General features: G+C 45.3%; 1 protein-coding gene across 1 annotated transcript in view; it reads right to left on the bottom strand.

The window, feature by feature from the left end:
- Nucleotides 1-17,799, bottom strand: part of LOC124619184 (forkhead box protein O) — a 671,328-nt gene that overhangs the window by 97,670 nt on the left and 555,859 nt on the right. Inside the window, exon 3 of the mRNA XM_047145407.1 lies at nt 13,183-14,035. Within this exon, the coding sequence (XP_047001363.1) occupies nt 13,187-14,035 (849 nt within the window). The 3' untranslated portion in view covers nt 13,183-13,186. The remainder of the gene's footprint in view (nt 1-13,182; nt 14,036-17,799) is intronic.

The following is a 17,799-nucleotide window of genomic DNA, read 5'->3' on the forward strand; positions in this document are numbered from 1 at the left end:
ATCTTCATTTTGGGAATATAACCACCGTGAGTATTTGTCATTGTTCATTGTTGAACGTCAGTAATATGGTTCCGTAGTTCAACCATTTCAAAATTTCACACTGCAGTTTGTAGTTCTGAGAGACAAACCTGAAGATGGCGACTTTTGAGTGGCATATAAGTTTGACGGCATTTGTGTGTTCTTTTTATATACTTTTGAAGTCTCTCCATACGTAGAATGACTTACAGGTGGTGGAGCAAATTATTTTATAAGCTTCACGTCAGTCTTGCTGCATCTTCATGTATTAACTGTTACAACTGTTACTTATTTCTGTGCATTGTGTTTAGTACGAAATGAAACATCACTACTGTAATCTGAAAACGTTTGTGATTTTCTGTGCGATTTTTCCGATGGATCGGCTACAAACAGTGGCCGCCTTGTTTGTCTATCTTTCTGTTGTCACTAATAGCTAAAAGAAAGAATACGTTCAGGGTCATTCGAGACGAAAAGGAAAGAGTTTGTTCCGATAGAAAAACAAAGAAACAGTCCAATTTATACCTCCACCAGGAAAGCCCTTGGAAAAAGTTACAAAACGTGAACGTCACGCAGAATATCCTGGTTACCCTTGACCTCAAGTGATTAATAGAGAACATGGCTTGCCTCAAGACGACGTCGGGAGAACTTTCCACAGTGCACATGCCCAAAACACCACATAAGTACTGTTTATGCTCCCTTCAACGATCTTTCTAATCATTAGCAAGGTATTAAGGTGACAGGAAATTGTTCTTGGCGCACTACAGTTGTAATGTACTACGGATATTGAGTGACTGCAATAACAGGTTAAAGGTGTTTCGAGATTTCTGTTTCCTTATTATACGAAGGTCTAGGAAAATAATTTCAAGTTTTCTTGACTTAGGAGCAGAATTATTCTCCTTTCCATATCCAAGCGTCCATCACTTCTCTATTTTCCACCAAATACTTTTTCAGTCGCTCAAGTGTTCTCAATATTCTAAGGGTCACAGCGCACAATGCGAAATCTTCAGTTTCTCCTTCAGCTAATGCAGCAGGTCATACTCAGCCTTGTCAGCGGAAGTAACAGCAACGTCGTCTGTTCTTTAACAAACGTACGAATGCACCCGAGGACAAACGACATTCTATGCACATGAACGTAACCTTTTATCATCTTTCCAACTACACTTGCCAGTTTTAATGTAACAATGGAACGATATTATTAGGAATCAGAATACAATAAAATTTTCCTTAATACTGAAAAATTCAGAGATGTGGAACGAAATCCGCTGCTAAAGCAGCAAATAGCCGACAGAGAATACTGTCAGTTGTCCACTGTCGATTTTCGCTCAGTTGTTGGTCGAGTTAAAACAGAAGCCACACTGATAAATGAAGATGGTATCGTGGCCTTGCGATCGCGTACTAATAAACGCTTGGACAGCCCATTAATAATAGCCTTAAACCTACCATAATACGGAAGGTTGGACGGACGGAAGGAAGTGCAACACTGTAACAAGCGTTTAATATGCGCCTCATCGCCAGCTAAAATAATGGTCTGTAGATAACTTTGATCTACTCTGTTGCTGGGAAATACAATAATGGTAATAAAAGTAAAGTCATACATGACACCACTGGCTAGGAGACTCAGGGTGGTTAAGCGGCCGCCTAAATGGAAAGTTTATTTCTTCGCGCATAATGATCCTTTCATCCGCGAAGTGTGACAATCGCGATTTAAATTTATGTATCAGATAAGAAAAGGAGGTAAAGGGTGTACCCAGTAGCCTACGTGTGGCTTACTGCTCTCTAACAGCACCGGCTTAACGCCCCTAACGAGCCTACATTCTCCTCCCGTTGGTGGTGGTGAAATACTGACGGTAAAAATTTCTTCCCATGCCACAATTCGAATCGGTTCTTTCCGACTCACGCGCCAATGCACATGCGTGCGTGCAGAAGTTGGTGTACCGAAGCTCGCATATACACTGAAGAGTCAAAGAAATATACACCTGCCTAATATCGTGTAGTGCCCACGCGAGCACGCAGAAGTGCCGCGATACGACGTGACATGGACTCGACTAACATCTGAAGCAGTGCTGGAGGGAATTGACACCATGAATCGTGCAGAGCAGTCCCATAAATCCGTAAGAGTACGAGGAGGGTGAAGATCTCTTCTGAACAGCACGTTGCAAGGCATCCAGATATGCTCAACAATGTTCATGTCTGGGGACTTTGGTGGCCAGCGGAAGTGTTTGAACTCAGAAGAGTGTTCCTGGAGCCACTCTTTAGCAATTCTGGACGTGTGGGGTGTCCCATTGCACTGCTGGAATACCACAAGTCCGTCGGAATGCACAATGGCCAGGAATGGATACAGGTGATCAGACATGATTCTTACATATGTGTAACTTGTCAGATTCGTATCTGGACGTGTCAGGGGTACCGTATCACTCCAACTGCACACGCCCCACATCATTATAGAGCCTCCATCGGCTTGAACAGTCCTTCGATTGGTGAGCTTGTCTCCATACCCGTACACGTCCATCCGCTCGAGGCAATTTGAAACGAGGTTCGTCCGACCAGGAAACATGTTTGTTGTTCGCAGATGATGCTGTAATTTAGCGTCTAGTAAGGTCATCCGAAGACCAGTATCAGTTGCAAAGCCATTTAGAAAAGATTGCTGTATGGTGTGGCAGGTGGCAGTTGACGCTAAAAAACGAAAAGTGTGAGGTGATCCACATGAGTTCCAAAAGAAATCCGTTGGAACTCGATTACTCGATAAATAGTACAATTCTCAAGACTGTCAATTCAACTAAGTACCTGGGTGTTAAAATTACGAACAACTTCAGTTGGAAAGACCACATAGCTAATATTGTGGGGAAGGCGAGCCAAAGGTTGCGTTTCATTGGCAGGACACTTAGAAGATGCAACAAGTCCACTAAAGAGACAGCTTACGCCACACTCGTTCGTCCTCTGTTAGAACATTGCTGCGCGGTGTGGGATTGACGGAGGACATCGAAAAGGTGCAAAAAAAGAGCAGCTCGTTTTGTATTATCACGTAATAGGAGAGAGAGTGTGGCAGATATGATACGCGAGTTGGGATGGAAGTCATTAAAGCAAAGACGTTTTTCGTCGCGGCGAGATCTATTTACGAAATTTCAGTCACCAACTTTCTCTTCCGAATGCGAAAACATTTTGTTGAGCCCAACCTACATAGGTAGGTATGATCATCAAAATAAAATAAGAGAAATCAGAGCTCGAACAGAAAGGTTTAGGTGTTCGTTTTTCCCGCGCGCTGTTGGGGAGTGGAATGGTAGAGAGATAGTATGATTGTGGCTCGATGAACCCTCTGCCAAGCACTTAAATGTGAATTGCAGAGTAGTCATGTAGATGTTGATGTTTCCTGTCATCCACAGTCCAATTTGGGTGCTGACTGGCCCATGCGAGGCGTAAACCTTGGTGTCGTGTTGTCATAAACAGTACACGAGTGGGCCTTCGACTGCGAAAGCCAGTATCGATGATCTTTCGTTTAATGGTTCGCACGCTGACATTTGTTCATGGCCCAGAATTGAAATCCGCTGCAATTTGCGGAAGGGTTGCACTTCTGTCAAGTTGAAAGGTTCTCTTTAGTCGTCATTGGTCATGGTCTTGCAGGACCTTTTTCCAGCTGCAGCGATGGTGGAGATTTGATGTTTTATGGGATTCCTGATATTCACGACGCACTAGTGAAACTGTCATACGGGAAAATCCCCACTATATCGCTACATCTGAGATGTGCGCCGACTATAACACCACTTTCAAACTCACTTAAATCTTGATAACTTGTAGCAGCATTAACCGATCTAACAACTGTGTCAGACACTTGTTGTCTTATATAGGCGTTGTCTACCGCAGCGTCATATTCTGTCTGTTTACATATCATGTATTTGAATACGTATGGCTATACCAGTTTCTTTGGCAGTTCAGAGTATTAATGAGCCCTATCTCTGCAGAAGAAGACCACTCGACCCGTCGGAGCGTTGCGGCGACAGCTCGTCGTCTTCAGAAGGCGGGTAGCAGCCACCATTATGCTTGCTAATGTCTTCATTACCGGCGACCGCTAACCTCGTTACTCGCTGCCGACATTCAAAAGAACAAACTTTCGTACATCTTGGTAGGCCAGAGGCTAGAAGACAGAGCGAGGGAAAAGAAAGAGCGGGGCTGTGGGGGAAAAAATGGAGAAGTGGTAAGTGTCGGCGAGGACCTGCCAGTCTGGAGACAGCGGGCGCGACGGTAATCTGATTTGTTACGGCGGGAAACTCAATATAAAATGTAAAGGCCTGACAATTTGGGGGGACTTGCCGAGAGTTTATAATGAAGTGGGCGTGGCGGAGCGAGACGGCGGGAGTTGGCCGGGAGGCGGACGCGGCACCTGTTGCTGCTCGGTTCAACACCCGGCAGCGACAGTACGCGCACGGATGGCGGCCTGGGCCTTCGCTTGTATAACCTGGCACTGCACGTCGATCCAAACGCGGAGCTCTAATGCAGACAGCACTAGGCTGAATTTAAGTTTCGAAGGATCATCTGTAGTATGCATTCTCTACTAATGATGAGTTACCGTAGTGGAGCGTTACGGTTCTTTTAGTGTTTTCCAGCGAAGTGTTCGAAGTTCTCTTTCTTCACAAAGTTCAAATACGATAGTTTCTCCAGCAGTTAATGTAGAATAAGACAGAAAAATTGTGACTGGGGCTGCATCACTGGTCGAAGAAAGAAAATACAGACAACGGCCGGCCGGAGTGGCCGAGCGGTTCTAGGCGCTACAGTCTGGAACCGCGTGACCGCTACGGTCGCAGGTTCGAATCCTGCCTCGGGCATGGATATGTGTGATGTCCATAGGTTAGTTAGGTTTAAGTAGTTCTAAGTCTAGGGGACTGATGACCTCAGATGTTAAGTCCCTTGCCGTCTGAGAACACATCATCACCATTGGAGAATACATGTTTTACACTAGCCTGACATGATCATCCAAAATGGTCACATAATCCTTGGCAGTAATGCTACCATGGAGCCTATGGAATACCACAACTTGGCTGCCCAAATCATAATCGAACCCCTTCCACTTTTTACTCTTGGGTCGTAACCTCAGCCAGAAGATGGAAACAGTGTGAAAAAAGACTCACACGACCAAATGACGTCCTTTCATTGCTCCATAGTCCAGGTTTTGTGGCGGCGGCATCACGAAATCCTGTTACGCGTATCTCTACACTCGGCCTGCAGTGCACAGCTCATGGTGTTCCTTCGTATTTTTTGGGTGCTTGTAAGGTTCGCAAGTGTGATAATCAGCTCTGCGGTGACTTTTGCAGCTGCCGTTTTCTTATTTTTCCTCAGCATGCTCTTCAATGACCGTCTGTCACGATCACTCAACACACACTTTCGTCCGCTTTGTTACTTTACAGATGATGTTATTCTGCTTTCTCTGTACGCGGAATAAATCTTCGAACTGACGCCTCTTGAAACATTAAACGCTTTGGTTACCGTGGTTAAGGAAGCACTGCCCATACGAGCTTCAACTATTTGCCCGTGTTCGAACAGCCTTCGTTCCAACACAATGTACAACCGCAGGGATCGCTGTTCTGACCACGGCTGACCCTTGCAACGTACTGTCATCAACAGCACAACCTGCAGGCTTGGCTAGCACCTGCAATTATGTCCAATCATGCATTTCCCGCGGCGTTTCCATAATGTTTATCCAGCCCCTGTATGTACATTGTGAACCATAACATAAAATTTCGGAGATTATTCAGGGACTTTTTCTGAGTATTTTGATACGAGGGACCTATGGTCCCTTGTGGCTCGGTACACAGTAATAATGTGCTCGCTATTATGATTCATTCGACTTTGTTCCCAGAATTATCTTTGTTTCTGTGAAAATATTTTCACAACAATCAAAAAGCCTGTAATGTGCAACCTCCAAAAGCGTAGTGACACGAAAGGACGGAGTTATTCGTGAGCGACTATTTACAGATGCAAAGCTACTGTGACTTGGCTGCCGTCGCTGCGGGAACAGCTGAGCATATCGTTGTCGTGGCACTTTTCCATTACGTTTCGTGAACATATTAGCGAGGTGCATATCGGCCAACTCTTCATCGTTACGCTGTGTATGACTGTTAAAGTTCAACTATGTCGGAAAAACAAACCCGATACTGAGTGTTAGCTTGGGAACCAAGGGTACAGCAGGCCCTACTGCTGTCAGCAGCAAGCACCGTGAGTGAATGGGCCAAGTTTGTTTCCAAACAAGACCCTCCGTGCATACCGTCGACATTTTCACTGTTGTGTAGATATTTGCAGTGCAACACCGGTAGAAGGGGTAATTTCTCTGCAACTACCCACGGGTCCCTCATACCAGAATACTCTGAAGATATCACTGGACAGCCTCCGAAATGTCGTCGGTGAAGTTCTGGGTCACCCGCTATATAACGAGTAAGAGATTTTTAACCTCTGTACTTCGGTTTCCAGATTTTTGTTTCTGATAACGTATTTCAGAGTGAAACATCCATCTTCACGGCTTTTGTTCAGAAATAGGTATCGCAAATAAAAACCTAGAAAACCGAAATACACAATGTTGACGAACTTTTATTCATATAAAATACATATCTGTCACTGTTCTTTAGTGCCACATGAAACCCTTATGGAATCATAACATCCATTTTATCTGGCGAACTAACACTGTAATTTAAATTAGCGGATTATGTAGGTACAATATCCAGACAGTCACTGTTTGAATTTGGTACGATTTACTGCACCACTGACTAGTTTAAGAGCCACTGTTGGCTCATCTTAGATATTCGTATAAGATCATCTTATCATGAAACAGCAGTGACTCGAAAACTAGCCGATGGTACAATAAATAGTATCACACTGAAAAAGCGAATGGTTACATTATGTAGCTACGTAATCCGCCGATAAGACTTTTTAAAAACTGCATGTACTTGGGTAAAACCATGGAAAATCTAAATCAGAGTAGACCAAATGTGTACTCAGTTATTACGTCAGCATTGTTTTGCGTAGCAATTATTAATTGTATCTGTCGATGCGTATTTAGCACTGTGTATCAGCGTGGAAATGTTTCCTACAGTTTTCTAAAGTTATATCGAATAGGTCACTGCCACGCGGGGTAGCCGAGCGGTCTCAGGCGCCTTGCCACGGTCCGTACGGCTCCGCCAGCCCCCCCCCCCCCCCCGGGAGGTTCGAGTCCTCCCCCAGGCGTGTGTGTGTGTGTGTGTGTGTGTGTGTGTGTGTGTGTGTGTGTGTGTGTGTGTGTGTGTGTGTTGTCCTTAGCGTATGTTAGATTAAGTAGTGTGTAAGGTAGGGAATGTTGGCCTCAGCAGTTTGGTCCCATAAGATCATACCATAAAGTAAAAAAAAAAAAAAAGGGTCACTGTTACCTGTACTGATAAGAAAACTGTAAAACTGTCTTGTCTGACACTGTAAATATTTGCGAGAAACTGACTGCAGGTGTTTAAGGGAGTGTAACAGAATACAATAAGACCCTTTCTAAAAACGTTGTCTGCCTGTCTGAACACGCTGTCCTCCAAAATTGTTACTCCAGTGGCTCCAGAACATCTGGCTTGAACTCCCTCTTTGGAAACTCCTATCAAAAGCGAGGCACGTCCTAACTCTGATCGATAGCGTCGATCTTCAGTATCCATAGCCAGATGACTTTTTTTGTATCTTTGTGTACTTAGTCCTACCTCTGCGGAACCAGAGTGGGCTACCGATCTTCGAAGAAATGTGTGAAAGTCTGAGATTAGGACGCTGTCTCCATAGGAATTTTCTGGAACAGGACACGAGTTGACAGATATGAATCACAGAAAACGAGCGAAGTGAGAGATCTTGCTTTTTGGGAGAACCGAGTTTCGAACCTCCAATGACCCATTATGATATGTATTTTCTGTAGTTTCCTTAATAAGTTGGTGGCCACTACTCTAATGGTTCCTTCGACAAGGTCCTTACGTCCCCCACTATTGTCAAACTGAACTGGTGTTCCGCCTCCAACGACCTTTACTTAGAGAGGTCGTTGAAAACCAAAACGCATTTCCCTTTCAAACCAGAAACATCACTGGCCACGAAGGAACTTGCAGGTAGCATAGAGGGACCATCAACGGTAACTGCCAGCTACCCTTGTAGGGTTTCCACGTCACCAGCCTCGTCTAGGACAACGAGAATAGCCCCAGTGTTCGGTTACGCCAATACAAAACACGATAACACAGAACAAAGAGAATGGCATGACACGTATAAAACTGCAAATATATAAAAAGTCTGTTTTCGGTAGCTTCCTGTATGTCAAGGCATCCAGTTTTCTGTTTAATCACGGTAATTTTGCAACAAGCTTCGGTTATGCTGCAGTAATACGTTGCTTCCTCTGAATGAAGCAAATTTTTATAGTACAGCTCCAAAGATTCCCGATACTTTTCTGCACGGCGTCCTGCTGCTGTATTAGTATCGACTATATTTATCTTAAAACACCACCTTTTTCCAGAAAGAGAAACCATCGTTCACAGTAGCCACGCACCTCCTGCTGAGGCGGCGACCAATTAAGGACGGCAGACCTCATCCACGGCACTGCAGTTTGCTGGCTTCGGACGCTTGCGGTGGTAATTGCTACTCAAAGGGGCGCTACGCCAGAGAGACCTACATCCTACACGCAGCTTGCGTCTGTACTAACAGCTTCCTGAAGCTGCTCCGCTCTTGTCAACGCAGATCCCTCCACTTGTTTCCAGGAAATGTTTACCGTTGTGCACCTCTGATAACTAAGTGGTATAAAAACAATCAACTCATCCGCATAGAAATGGGTACTTCAAAGAAATTGTTGCAATATTATTTTTAATCTGTGAATATGAACCCAAAAAAGACAAAAATCTTTAATAACGACTTTTTTTACAGCTGATAATTTCAGATTTCGAGAGACGTCCACGTAGGTTTTCCAAACTGACCACGGTTTGAGTGAGACTTCGTCTTACAAGAATATCCTAAAGACATAGCTCTTTTTTGTTTCCTGTGATTAATCTCCCAATTACCAATTCTATCATCGCTGCAGATTAACTTAATTCGTCCTACCGACACAAAGAAAGAACGACAAAATAGTTGCGCGTTACAACTGTGTTAAACAAAGACTATCTTTCTTAACCGGTGATAAACATGGTTCGTTACTTAAAGCTTTCGCCATGTGTCCTTGTCAATTTTTGTCATACTGCCTGGCGGCTAATGAAACTACTTTGCTGCTATTATGCAGAATTCGCTGACTCATTCTAGTGAAACTTTTCGAAGCATGCTGTTGTGTTTCTAAGAGTGAACAACTTACACGCTGCATCAAGTTAGTCAGTTGGCAGGTCCTAGATAATCAGTGATTCTGGATAATAACAGCGTCAGAAATTTTTGGATAATTGTTCAATTAAGAAAATTAGACGTATGCGGCCCCCACTACCCTCACAGATCATCTTCAGATCCAATAATCAGTACACTGTAAAATCCTGTACGTATATGAAGAAGCCGTATGTTGTGACATAATGAATGATGCATTTGAGTGTCATTGGTTGAAACCTGTATGCTATGCACATAACAGTGATAGATACATTTTTAATAGCTTTTTTCCTGATGAAAATCACCGAATTCGTTTTCGACACTCAATCATTTTTCCAACATTTTGTTTTTTCTATATTTTGTACTGTTTCTTTACCCCGTTTATTTTCGCAAATTGTCTTAAATCTACGGTGGATCGTAGTATCGTCCTATTTGCCTGAGTTGCTATAAAAGCAAAGGCTGTGAGGTGTAGTGAATTATGACACACAGTCGCATTCTATGACACAGTGATAACTGGTTTCGGCCTACAGTGAGTTTGACAGCATATGCCATGAGCGTTTTGTTCACGAAAAGCCGCCCACGACCAATAGAAATGCAGGCCGAAAACTGTTATGATTGTATCACAGAATGTTGTTGCGTGTTATACAAATGTAATTGCATGAAAAGTCACTCACTGACCTCCTTCAACAATATGGTTTTTCCCCATAAAGTGTTGTGAGTTGTTGAACAGAGTGCTAACACTATTTAATCTAGCTAAATAGAACTATATAACTCGTCATAATTCATCTAAAATGCCTTTGTTGCTTAGTTGTCACGTAGATCAACGACTGAAGAACTGATGGAAGTCAGACAGCCAATGTCAGGCAACGCTGTACGCTGCGAAAGCCTCTGTAGAAAACCGACGAGAGAAATCTTTTCGCTTCCCCTTTGGTTGTATGTACTAGTGTCAGAGTTTCAGTGTTACATAGTGCTCCGCAGGCAGGTTATTACTGCCCTGTCTATTACACCTATTTCCAGAGATGCCTTTAATCATCATTGTTGTACCTAAAAACTAAAAATCCCACGACGCCTATGTTCAAAAATGTTCAAATGTGTGTGAAATCTTATGGGACTTAACTGCTAAGGTCATCAGTCCCTAAGCTTACACACTACTTAACCTAATTTATCCTAAGGACAAACACACACATCCATGCCCGAGGGAGGACTCGAACCTCCGCCGGGAACAGCCGCACAGTCCATGTCTGCAACGCCTTAGACCGCTCGGCTAATCCCGCGCGGCTCGCTTATGTTCGTGCAACCCCTAAGACACTTCTGATTTCGAGGACACAAAGCCCGAATTGGCCAGAGCTGCTCTTTCCAGACCCAGTTTGAGGGCACTGTTCAGAAAACAGTGGCGTAACGGCAAGAAAACAACAACGGACGCGATGCGGCTGACTGTTTCCGAGATGTACAGTCTGGGCACGCACTGAGGCGTGCCTCTTTAGTCCATCGGCTGATCACGACTTCTGGCGAAGTTTAATTTTCTCGATTACCGCCATCGACACCTTCACAACGTCTTTTCGGAATTTTTATGTACTCGACCATTTTTAATTGAATCTACGTTTATATCAACATACGTACTCCGCAAGCCAACACACGTTGCATGGCGGAGGGTACCCTGTATTAATACGCATTATACAGTATTCTGCAGTGCCCGGAAGTCGGGCGCCCCTGAATATCGGGACATGCCGCAAAAATTGAGACGACTGGCAGCACTAGCCAGAGCTGCGCACAGTTTGAGTCTACTGCCAAGTCCTGTTAAAACCCTCGGTTGCCTTACCTCCATCGAACATTTGGTTTAGTATATGATGTCTTGAAGGCTGAGTGGAATGCATCGAGCTGTCGTAGTTTGTAACAGTCATCAGTATTGAATTCTGTTAGTATGGATGTCCATGACTTGGGAAATCTACAAGTAAATGCCGGACCGCTAAGAACATTTTCATCATTGAGTAAAAGAATATTTTCAGATAGCGAAATTCGAATCTGATCAGACTGTCTAGACAGCGTACAGATAAGAAACTGAACGTACGTTTTAATAAGACACAGGTTGGTAAGGATTATACATTATTATTACAAACAAGCTGAAGAATACTGACTGAATTCGCTGCAACTTACAGCTGTTAAAGTGGATTCTCCACTGTTGGAAGAAATTACGACGAAAGAGAGGAAGTATACGAACGTATATAGCTTATTATGGGAACTGATCGACACAAAACGAAATATAAAAAAGTTAAAAATAAGATGCTAACGTCTCAATGACGTAATAATATTATTGGCTTCATAAAGCATACGCCAAAATACGTGTTCTATTCGTTCGAACATTAGCTATTGTGTATTTTCTGTGATTTTAAAAACAGTAGTTTATTTTAATCTAAAATTTACTTACGTGTTTCATTTTGTTGGGGATATTAGCGGAGATCTTTTTCCTGTTCTCCGGAATTCCGAAACATTAGACGTCATATGGAACTTGAAGACAGTTAAGTTAGTATTCGCATGCGCCGTTCATGAACGGAACAGGGAAGAACATCTTAAGGGACTTTGCAGAATACATACGTACAGGGTCATTCACAAGGGCCGCCGCGTTTCAGAAAACGACTGCGCAAAGACTACAAGCCATGCATAAAATAAACAAGTACCAGTAAACTCCGATTCTGTACAGAATCGGATTTCTACGTATAAAACAGCTTGAAACATGTGATTACTTCACAAATGAGATAATGTGTTAAACATTTGATGGTATGCATGTAAGAGTGAAGTAACATACGAAAGGTATGACATTATCCTCAGAATTTGTTGGAAGTCGCTAAAGTGCACTCATTATCAAAGAGTGGATATGTGTAGTGTGCATAATTTGCATTCTGTATCAAGCAGAAGCTAGCTCTTCACGCTCATCTCAATGTTTATGAAATCTTATTACCTGAACTATAGGTGGGACAACGATGTAATTTTGCAGGTACATTGAGTTGTACACGTGGATACCGTCCACAAAATTTGTTCAGAAAAGAGGCAGTAGTAGAGAAGTGATAACTCGAAACTTCATGCTTGATGCTGCAGTTGTAATGCACGAAGAGAAGAAATGTAGTGAGCAATGAACTTTTTTCCTTTAATTATCTGGTGGGAGATGTCATCGAGAAAAGTTTCTTAAAGATTTTTAAATTATCTGTCAAGTTTGTTGGATGTAGTTAAGTACTGTTGGTCTCAAACACCGCATGAATAAAATCCGGGTATTTGCGCTGCCTCAAGATGAACGAGCAGTTTGTAACTGTAATAGTTATATGACTTTGTTAAACTTTTAACATAAGATTTTACCTTTTAGTGAATAGGTTATGACGGCGTTTTAAACTGTTAAATCCGTTCAGAAATTAAGCGAAATACTGATAATCAAATTTCATCTGTCCCTGGAGGCCGTTAGCGAGGCATCCGGGATATTGTCTAATAATGTGGATGAGTGGATAGAATATCACTAGAAGTATCGATTCATAATTCTCGCCTTGACATAGTTGCTGTAGTGAGGCAGGCACGCCAGACCATGTGGTCCGTATCGCCAAATCTAATTAGTTTACGCCAGCATTTAGACAACCCCACGAACATATTTCGAAAGTACGTGGCCTTAGCGCCTTCCTGGGATAGTGTCAGCGACGTCAATGATCTGTTCGCACGTGTTGACATTTGTGGCGTTATAAATGCTGCCCGTATTGAACACGTGACAAGTGAGTTACGAACTGGGAGAGGTGCTCTGTTCAACGATGTGTGTGGTGTGTTTTGTGCACGTCTCTTAGTTCCCTCGCAATTGTCTTCTGGAAACGCGGACGAGTGTGGGGTACTCACCCTGCTAGTGCACCCAGGAGGGCCCGGTGGCGTAGGGCGCGGCGCCCTGGGGGGCAGTGTGCTGCTGGTGGACGGCGTCGGAGGCGGACATCGCGGCGCCGCCCGCCACCATCGACTGGTGGTGGTGATGGTGGTGGTGCTGGCTGAAGTTGAAGTCGAGGCTGCCGTCCATGCTGAGCTCGTGCTTGATCACCTCGTCGACGTTGCAGTCGAAGCCGCCGTGTAGCGTCTCGATGTTGAGGTTGAGGTCGTCGAGCAGCGTCGAGTTGTTGAGGGCGCCCATCAGCTGCCCCATCATGGTGGACGGCCCGCTAGGCTGGGGGGCGGGCTGCGGCGGGGGCGGCGCCGGCGGCGACTCGGGCTCGTACGACGGCGACAGGCGGCACGCGCCGTACGGCCCGGCGCCGGCAGCCGCCGCCCCCAGGTAGGGCGGCGGCGGTGGGGGCGGCGGCTGGTAGGGGGGCGGTGCGTGCTGGTACAGGAAGGGCTGCCCCTGCGCCTGCGCCGTCTCGTGGTGCAGCTTCATGCTCTCGGCCAGGTTGCCCGCCAGCTGTTCCAGGCCGTACTGCGGAGGCGGTTGCGGGGGCGGCTGCTGCTGCGACTGCGGGGGTGGCGGCTGCTGCTGCGGCGGCTGAGGGCCCCACTCGTGCTCCATGCCGAGCACGGAGGGGATGGGCGACAGCCGGCCGCCGCACGAGGAGGCGTTGCTGGAGGCGCGCGGCCGGAAGTCGGGGCTCAGCTGGAAGCCGGCGTGCAGCGGAGAGTCGGGGAACAGGTCGAGGCCCTCCGACACCGAGCTGGAGGGCGAGGGCGTCGCGTCCGCCGCCGCCAGGCCGTTCCGCAGCGCCTCCACCTGCGAACACCGGCCGCCGCTCCAGCCTCACGCTGCAACACTGAGGTCTCACAGAATACAAACGACTAATCGGAGGTCGGTCGAAAGGGCTAGTAGGTGTTGCACTGATGATGCTGCTGTCTACAGTAAAGTATCGTATTAGTCAGGCCAGTGGCCGCTCTGTGGCGTTGCCCAGAAGTGGTACCGAGCGGTCACGTGACCATCGCCGGCAGTGTGAACGCCAGTAGGTTGCACCCAGCCACCGCAGAAAGTCAGCTCGACGTCGAGACGTGACAGAAAGCCCGAAAGAAGATACCATTAAGGGCGCGCCGTAAGTCACTCCGCGAAGAAAGTGGCCCAATTAGTTCGCGTACGAAAGCGGACTGTGGAACGTGTCTGGTGTACCACTCGCAGCGTAAGGACAGTGCTCGTAAAAAGATCCTAACCGGCAGAAACCAGGGGATCATGCGTCCTCAGTTTTGTCGCACACAGGAATTATGTTGTCAGTGAAAGCAGCTTCGTCTCAAACAGTTTAAAGCAAACATTACTAAAGGAATTTCAGGCAATGGACAGTTGAAGTCCTGTGCCTCAGAAAACGACATTACTCACGAGTGCGCATATAAAGTTCGACGTATTAAATTGGGCAAAGAACCCCCAAACTGCACAGCAACGGACTGTAGGTGTATGATGTGGTTTGAAGAGTTACGATTTTGCCTCTTTTGTACTGACAAAGGGTCCACTGGATTGACACCCACTGAGGCATTTAACCCACAGTGTGTGGAAGGAGTACTGCAGACCATGCTTTCTGCGTGTTTTTCCTATTCACGGTGACCGACTGTTGCCCGTAACTCTACAGCTTCTTGGCGAGTATGCCGTGGACACATCAATGTAAGAATGGCCGTGTTCACAGGACTGCACGCACACATGCCTCTCCTGACGAACATTCGAGCAGTCTGTGGCACTTGTACTGGTCCGCTAAATCACCCGGTCTTAATCCTATACAAAATCTGAGACTGTTTGCAACAGATGATGACAGATGAGCAAACCGATCCAGGGACGGACACGACTAGCTTTTCGCCCGCTGGTACTAAAACAGTAAGCATACAACACAGAACAAGGCAATGGCAACACACAACTACGCCCTGTGCAGTGGCCTACACGCATCTCCTCCTAGTCCTCTATCGGCCGTCGGCTGATTCAGAGATTCCACGGGCTCCAAAAGCGCTGCACGGATATATTTAACATTCACACCTTTCAGTCACTCTTAATCGGGAACAGTATGTTGGCATTTGCACTGGCCAGTTCCTGTTCGCGGTAACAGCCCTTCTCTAGACTGTGTTGGTTCCTATCATCAAGAACTTCTTTCTACCGGATGTTGAAAATCACTACTCACTGTAGAAAATCAAAATCTCTTTAGGCCAGCTAGCCGTTTCCCTACACGTCCCATTTAGGAGGATTGGAGGATTATAGATCTCCACCCTCCCCCCTAGCAGCAGGGCACAGGACGACTACATTTGTAGTCCGCTCAATGGCGGAGCGTAGTTACTGTGTCACTGACGCTTCCCTCTCGTGTTCTAGTCGAATGTGTGAGCTCCTTTTTACCTTGACGGTCTTCTCGCGATGTATACGTAGAGTATATATTGGTTGACGTTTCTAGAGACATACTCTCTCGGAATTTTAATAGTAAACCAAACAGAGATGCAGAAGGCCTCTCTCGTACCGTTTGCCGCTGGAATTGGCTACAGTTGGCTTCACGTTTACAAAGTAAGCCTGTAACGAAACCTGCTGATCTGTTTTGCATCTTCTGTATTTCTTCTACCTCCTATCTAGTACGGCTCCCAAACTCATGAGCAATATTCATGTATTGGTCGGATCTCGGGCTTGGTAGCTACCTCATTTGTTGACGGGCTACATTTTCTGAGGGCCCTTCCAATGAACCTCTGGCTTCTGTCTTACCTGCGATTACTTTTATGTGGTTGTCCACTTCAAATCGCTCCTTACGTGTACTCCTAAATATTTTGCAGACGTAACTGCTTGCGGTCACTGCATCGTGTAATGATAAAGTAAAGTGTCTTTCTGTCTGTCTACTAACAATATGTTGCATTTGTTTATGGTGAGAGTCAGTTGCCACTTCGATCCTCTGCAGGTGTGTCTGCATTGCGATACAATTTCCAAGCGCTGCGGTCATCTTTGCATACAACAGCATCATCATCAACAAGCCTCATGTTCCTTCCGATGTCTTGCATATATTGTGAAAAGTAACGCTCTTATAACACTCCCTTGGGGTAAACCGGAAGCTAATTTTACAACTGAAAACTTGTGTCCGTTAAGAATCAGAGGCTGTGTTCTGTTTGTTCGGAAATCTTCAATCCAATCACACAGCAGGTCACATGTGACTGAATTGGAAAAGTGTAGCCAGGAAGCTGTATTTTACAGCTCTTCGAAAGTCTAGAACCAACGAAACCGTCCGCAGTGCGAGGGACATTCAGTGATTAGAGAGACAAACTGGCATAGAAAATAACCGTGTATTTTTAGAAAATGAGATTTTCACTACTTCTGAACATAATCCCCACCAATATTATCTAGGCGGTGCAGTCCGGAACCGCGGGACTGCTACGGTCGCAGGTTCGAGTCCTGCCTCGGGCATGGATGTGTGTAATGTCCTTAGGTTAGTTAGGTTTAAGTAGTTCTAAGTTCTAGGGGACTGATGACCTAAGATGCTGAGTCCCATAGTGCTCAGAGCCATTTTTGAACCAATATTATCACGCATGTTCCAACGATCTTTGACCTCTTGGTTGTTGCTGAATTTTTTTTCCACGTACTGCCTCCTCTAGTGGACCGAAAAAATGAAAATCCGAAAGAGCCGAATCTGGCCTGTAGGGAGGATCAGATAGTGTCTCCGAAATCATTTTGTCAATGTTTTCTTGGGTCAGCTGGGCGGTGGGAGAGCGAACATCGTGATGCAGCAACATCGCGCCTTTCTTTGAGATCCTCCACGTTTTTCTCTCACTGCTGGCTTTACTCTGCGCATCAGCATGTCTGAGTAGTAGGCACTGTTTGTCGTACGCTGATCTTCCAAATTTTTAGGGAAGACGACACAATGTGCATCCCAGAAGACGCTTAAAATAACTCTTCCCACCGACTCTTGTGTCCGGAATTTCTTTCGGACAGCTGAGCTTGTGTGCTTCTTTTCCGTGCTTCGTCTTTTGGACACTGGTTCAAAATGATGAACCCAAGTTTCATCAGACCTTGAAGTCTTGTTTATGAAAGAGTCACCTTCCCTTTTATAGCATCCTAAGAAGCCTCTGCATTTTTAGTCTTCTTTTTCTGTGTGTCGCGTTAAGTCTCTCTCCGCACCTTGCACTTTTTTTCTGTACTTCGTCTTGTTACTGATGACATTACGAACTGTGCCAACACTTACCTCTCAACTATTCTTGAAATACGTTCAACTGTATTACGTCGGTTCTCACGAATAATGGCGTTAATACGAGTTTCAAGCGAAGGAGCTGGAACACCAACTGGCCGGCCAGGACGTTTCTCACTGAGGTTCGACGGTTTTGAAGTATCCTACTTAGTTATAAGAGTTCCCGTAGTTCATGCAACTTTCGCGTACCATCATTCGAGAAGAGATTTTAGCCGGTTTTTCATCTTCAGAAAGCATAAAAAAGGATCACTAAGCGTTTTTCAAGTAACGTGGAAATTTCAATCGGATACGCCATCGTCGATGCAATATTGAAGTTGTAAACAAAACAATTTTTGAAACTTCCTGGTAGATTAAAACTATG

Source organism: Schistocerca americana, chromosome 1, assembly GCF_021461395.2.
Source record: "Schistocerca americana isolate TAMUIC-IGC-003095 chromosome 1, iqSchAmer2.1, whole genome shotgun sequence".
Taxonomy (NCBI): domain Eukaryota; kingdom Metazoa; phylum Arthropoda; class Insecta; order Orthoptera; family Acrididae; genus Schistocerca; species Schistocerca americana.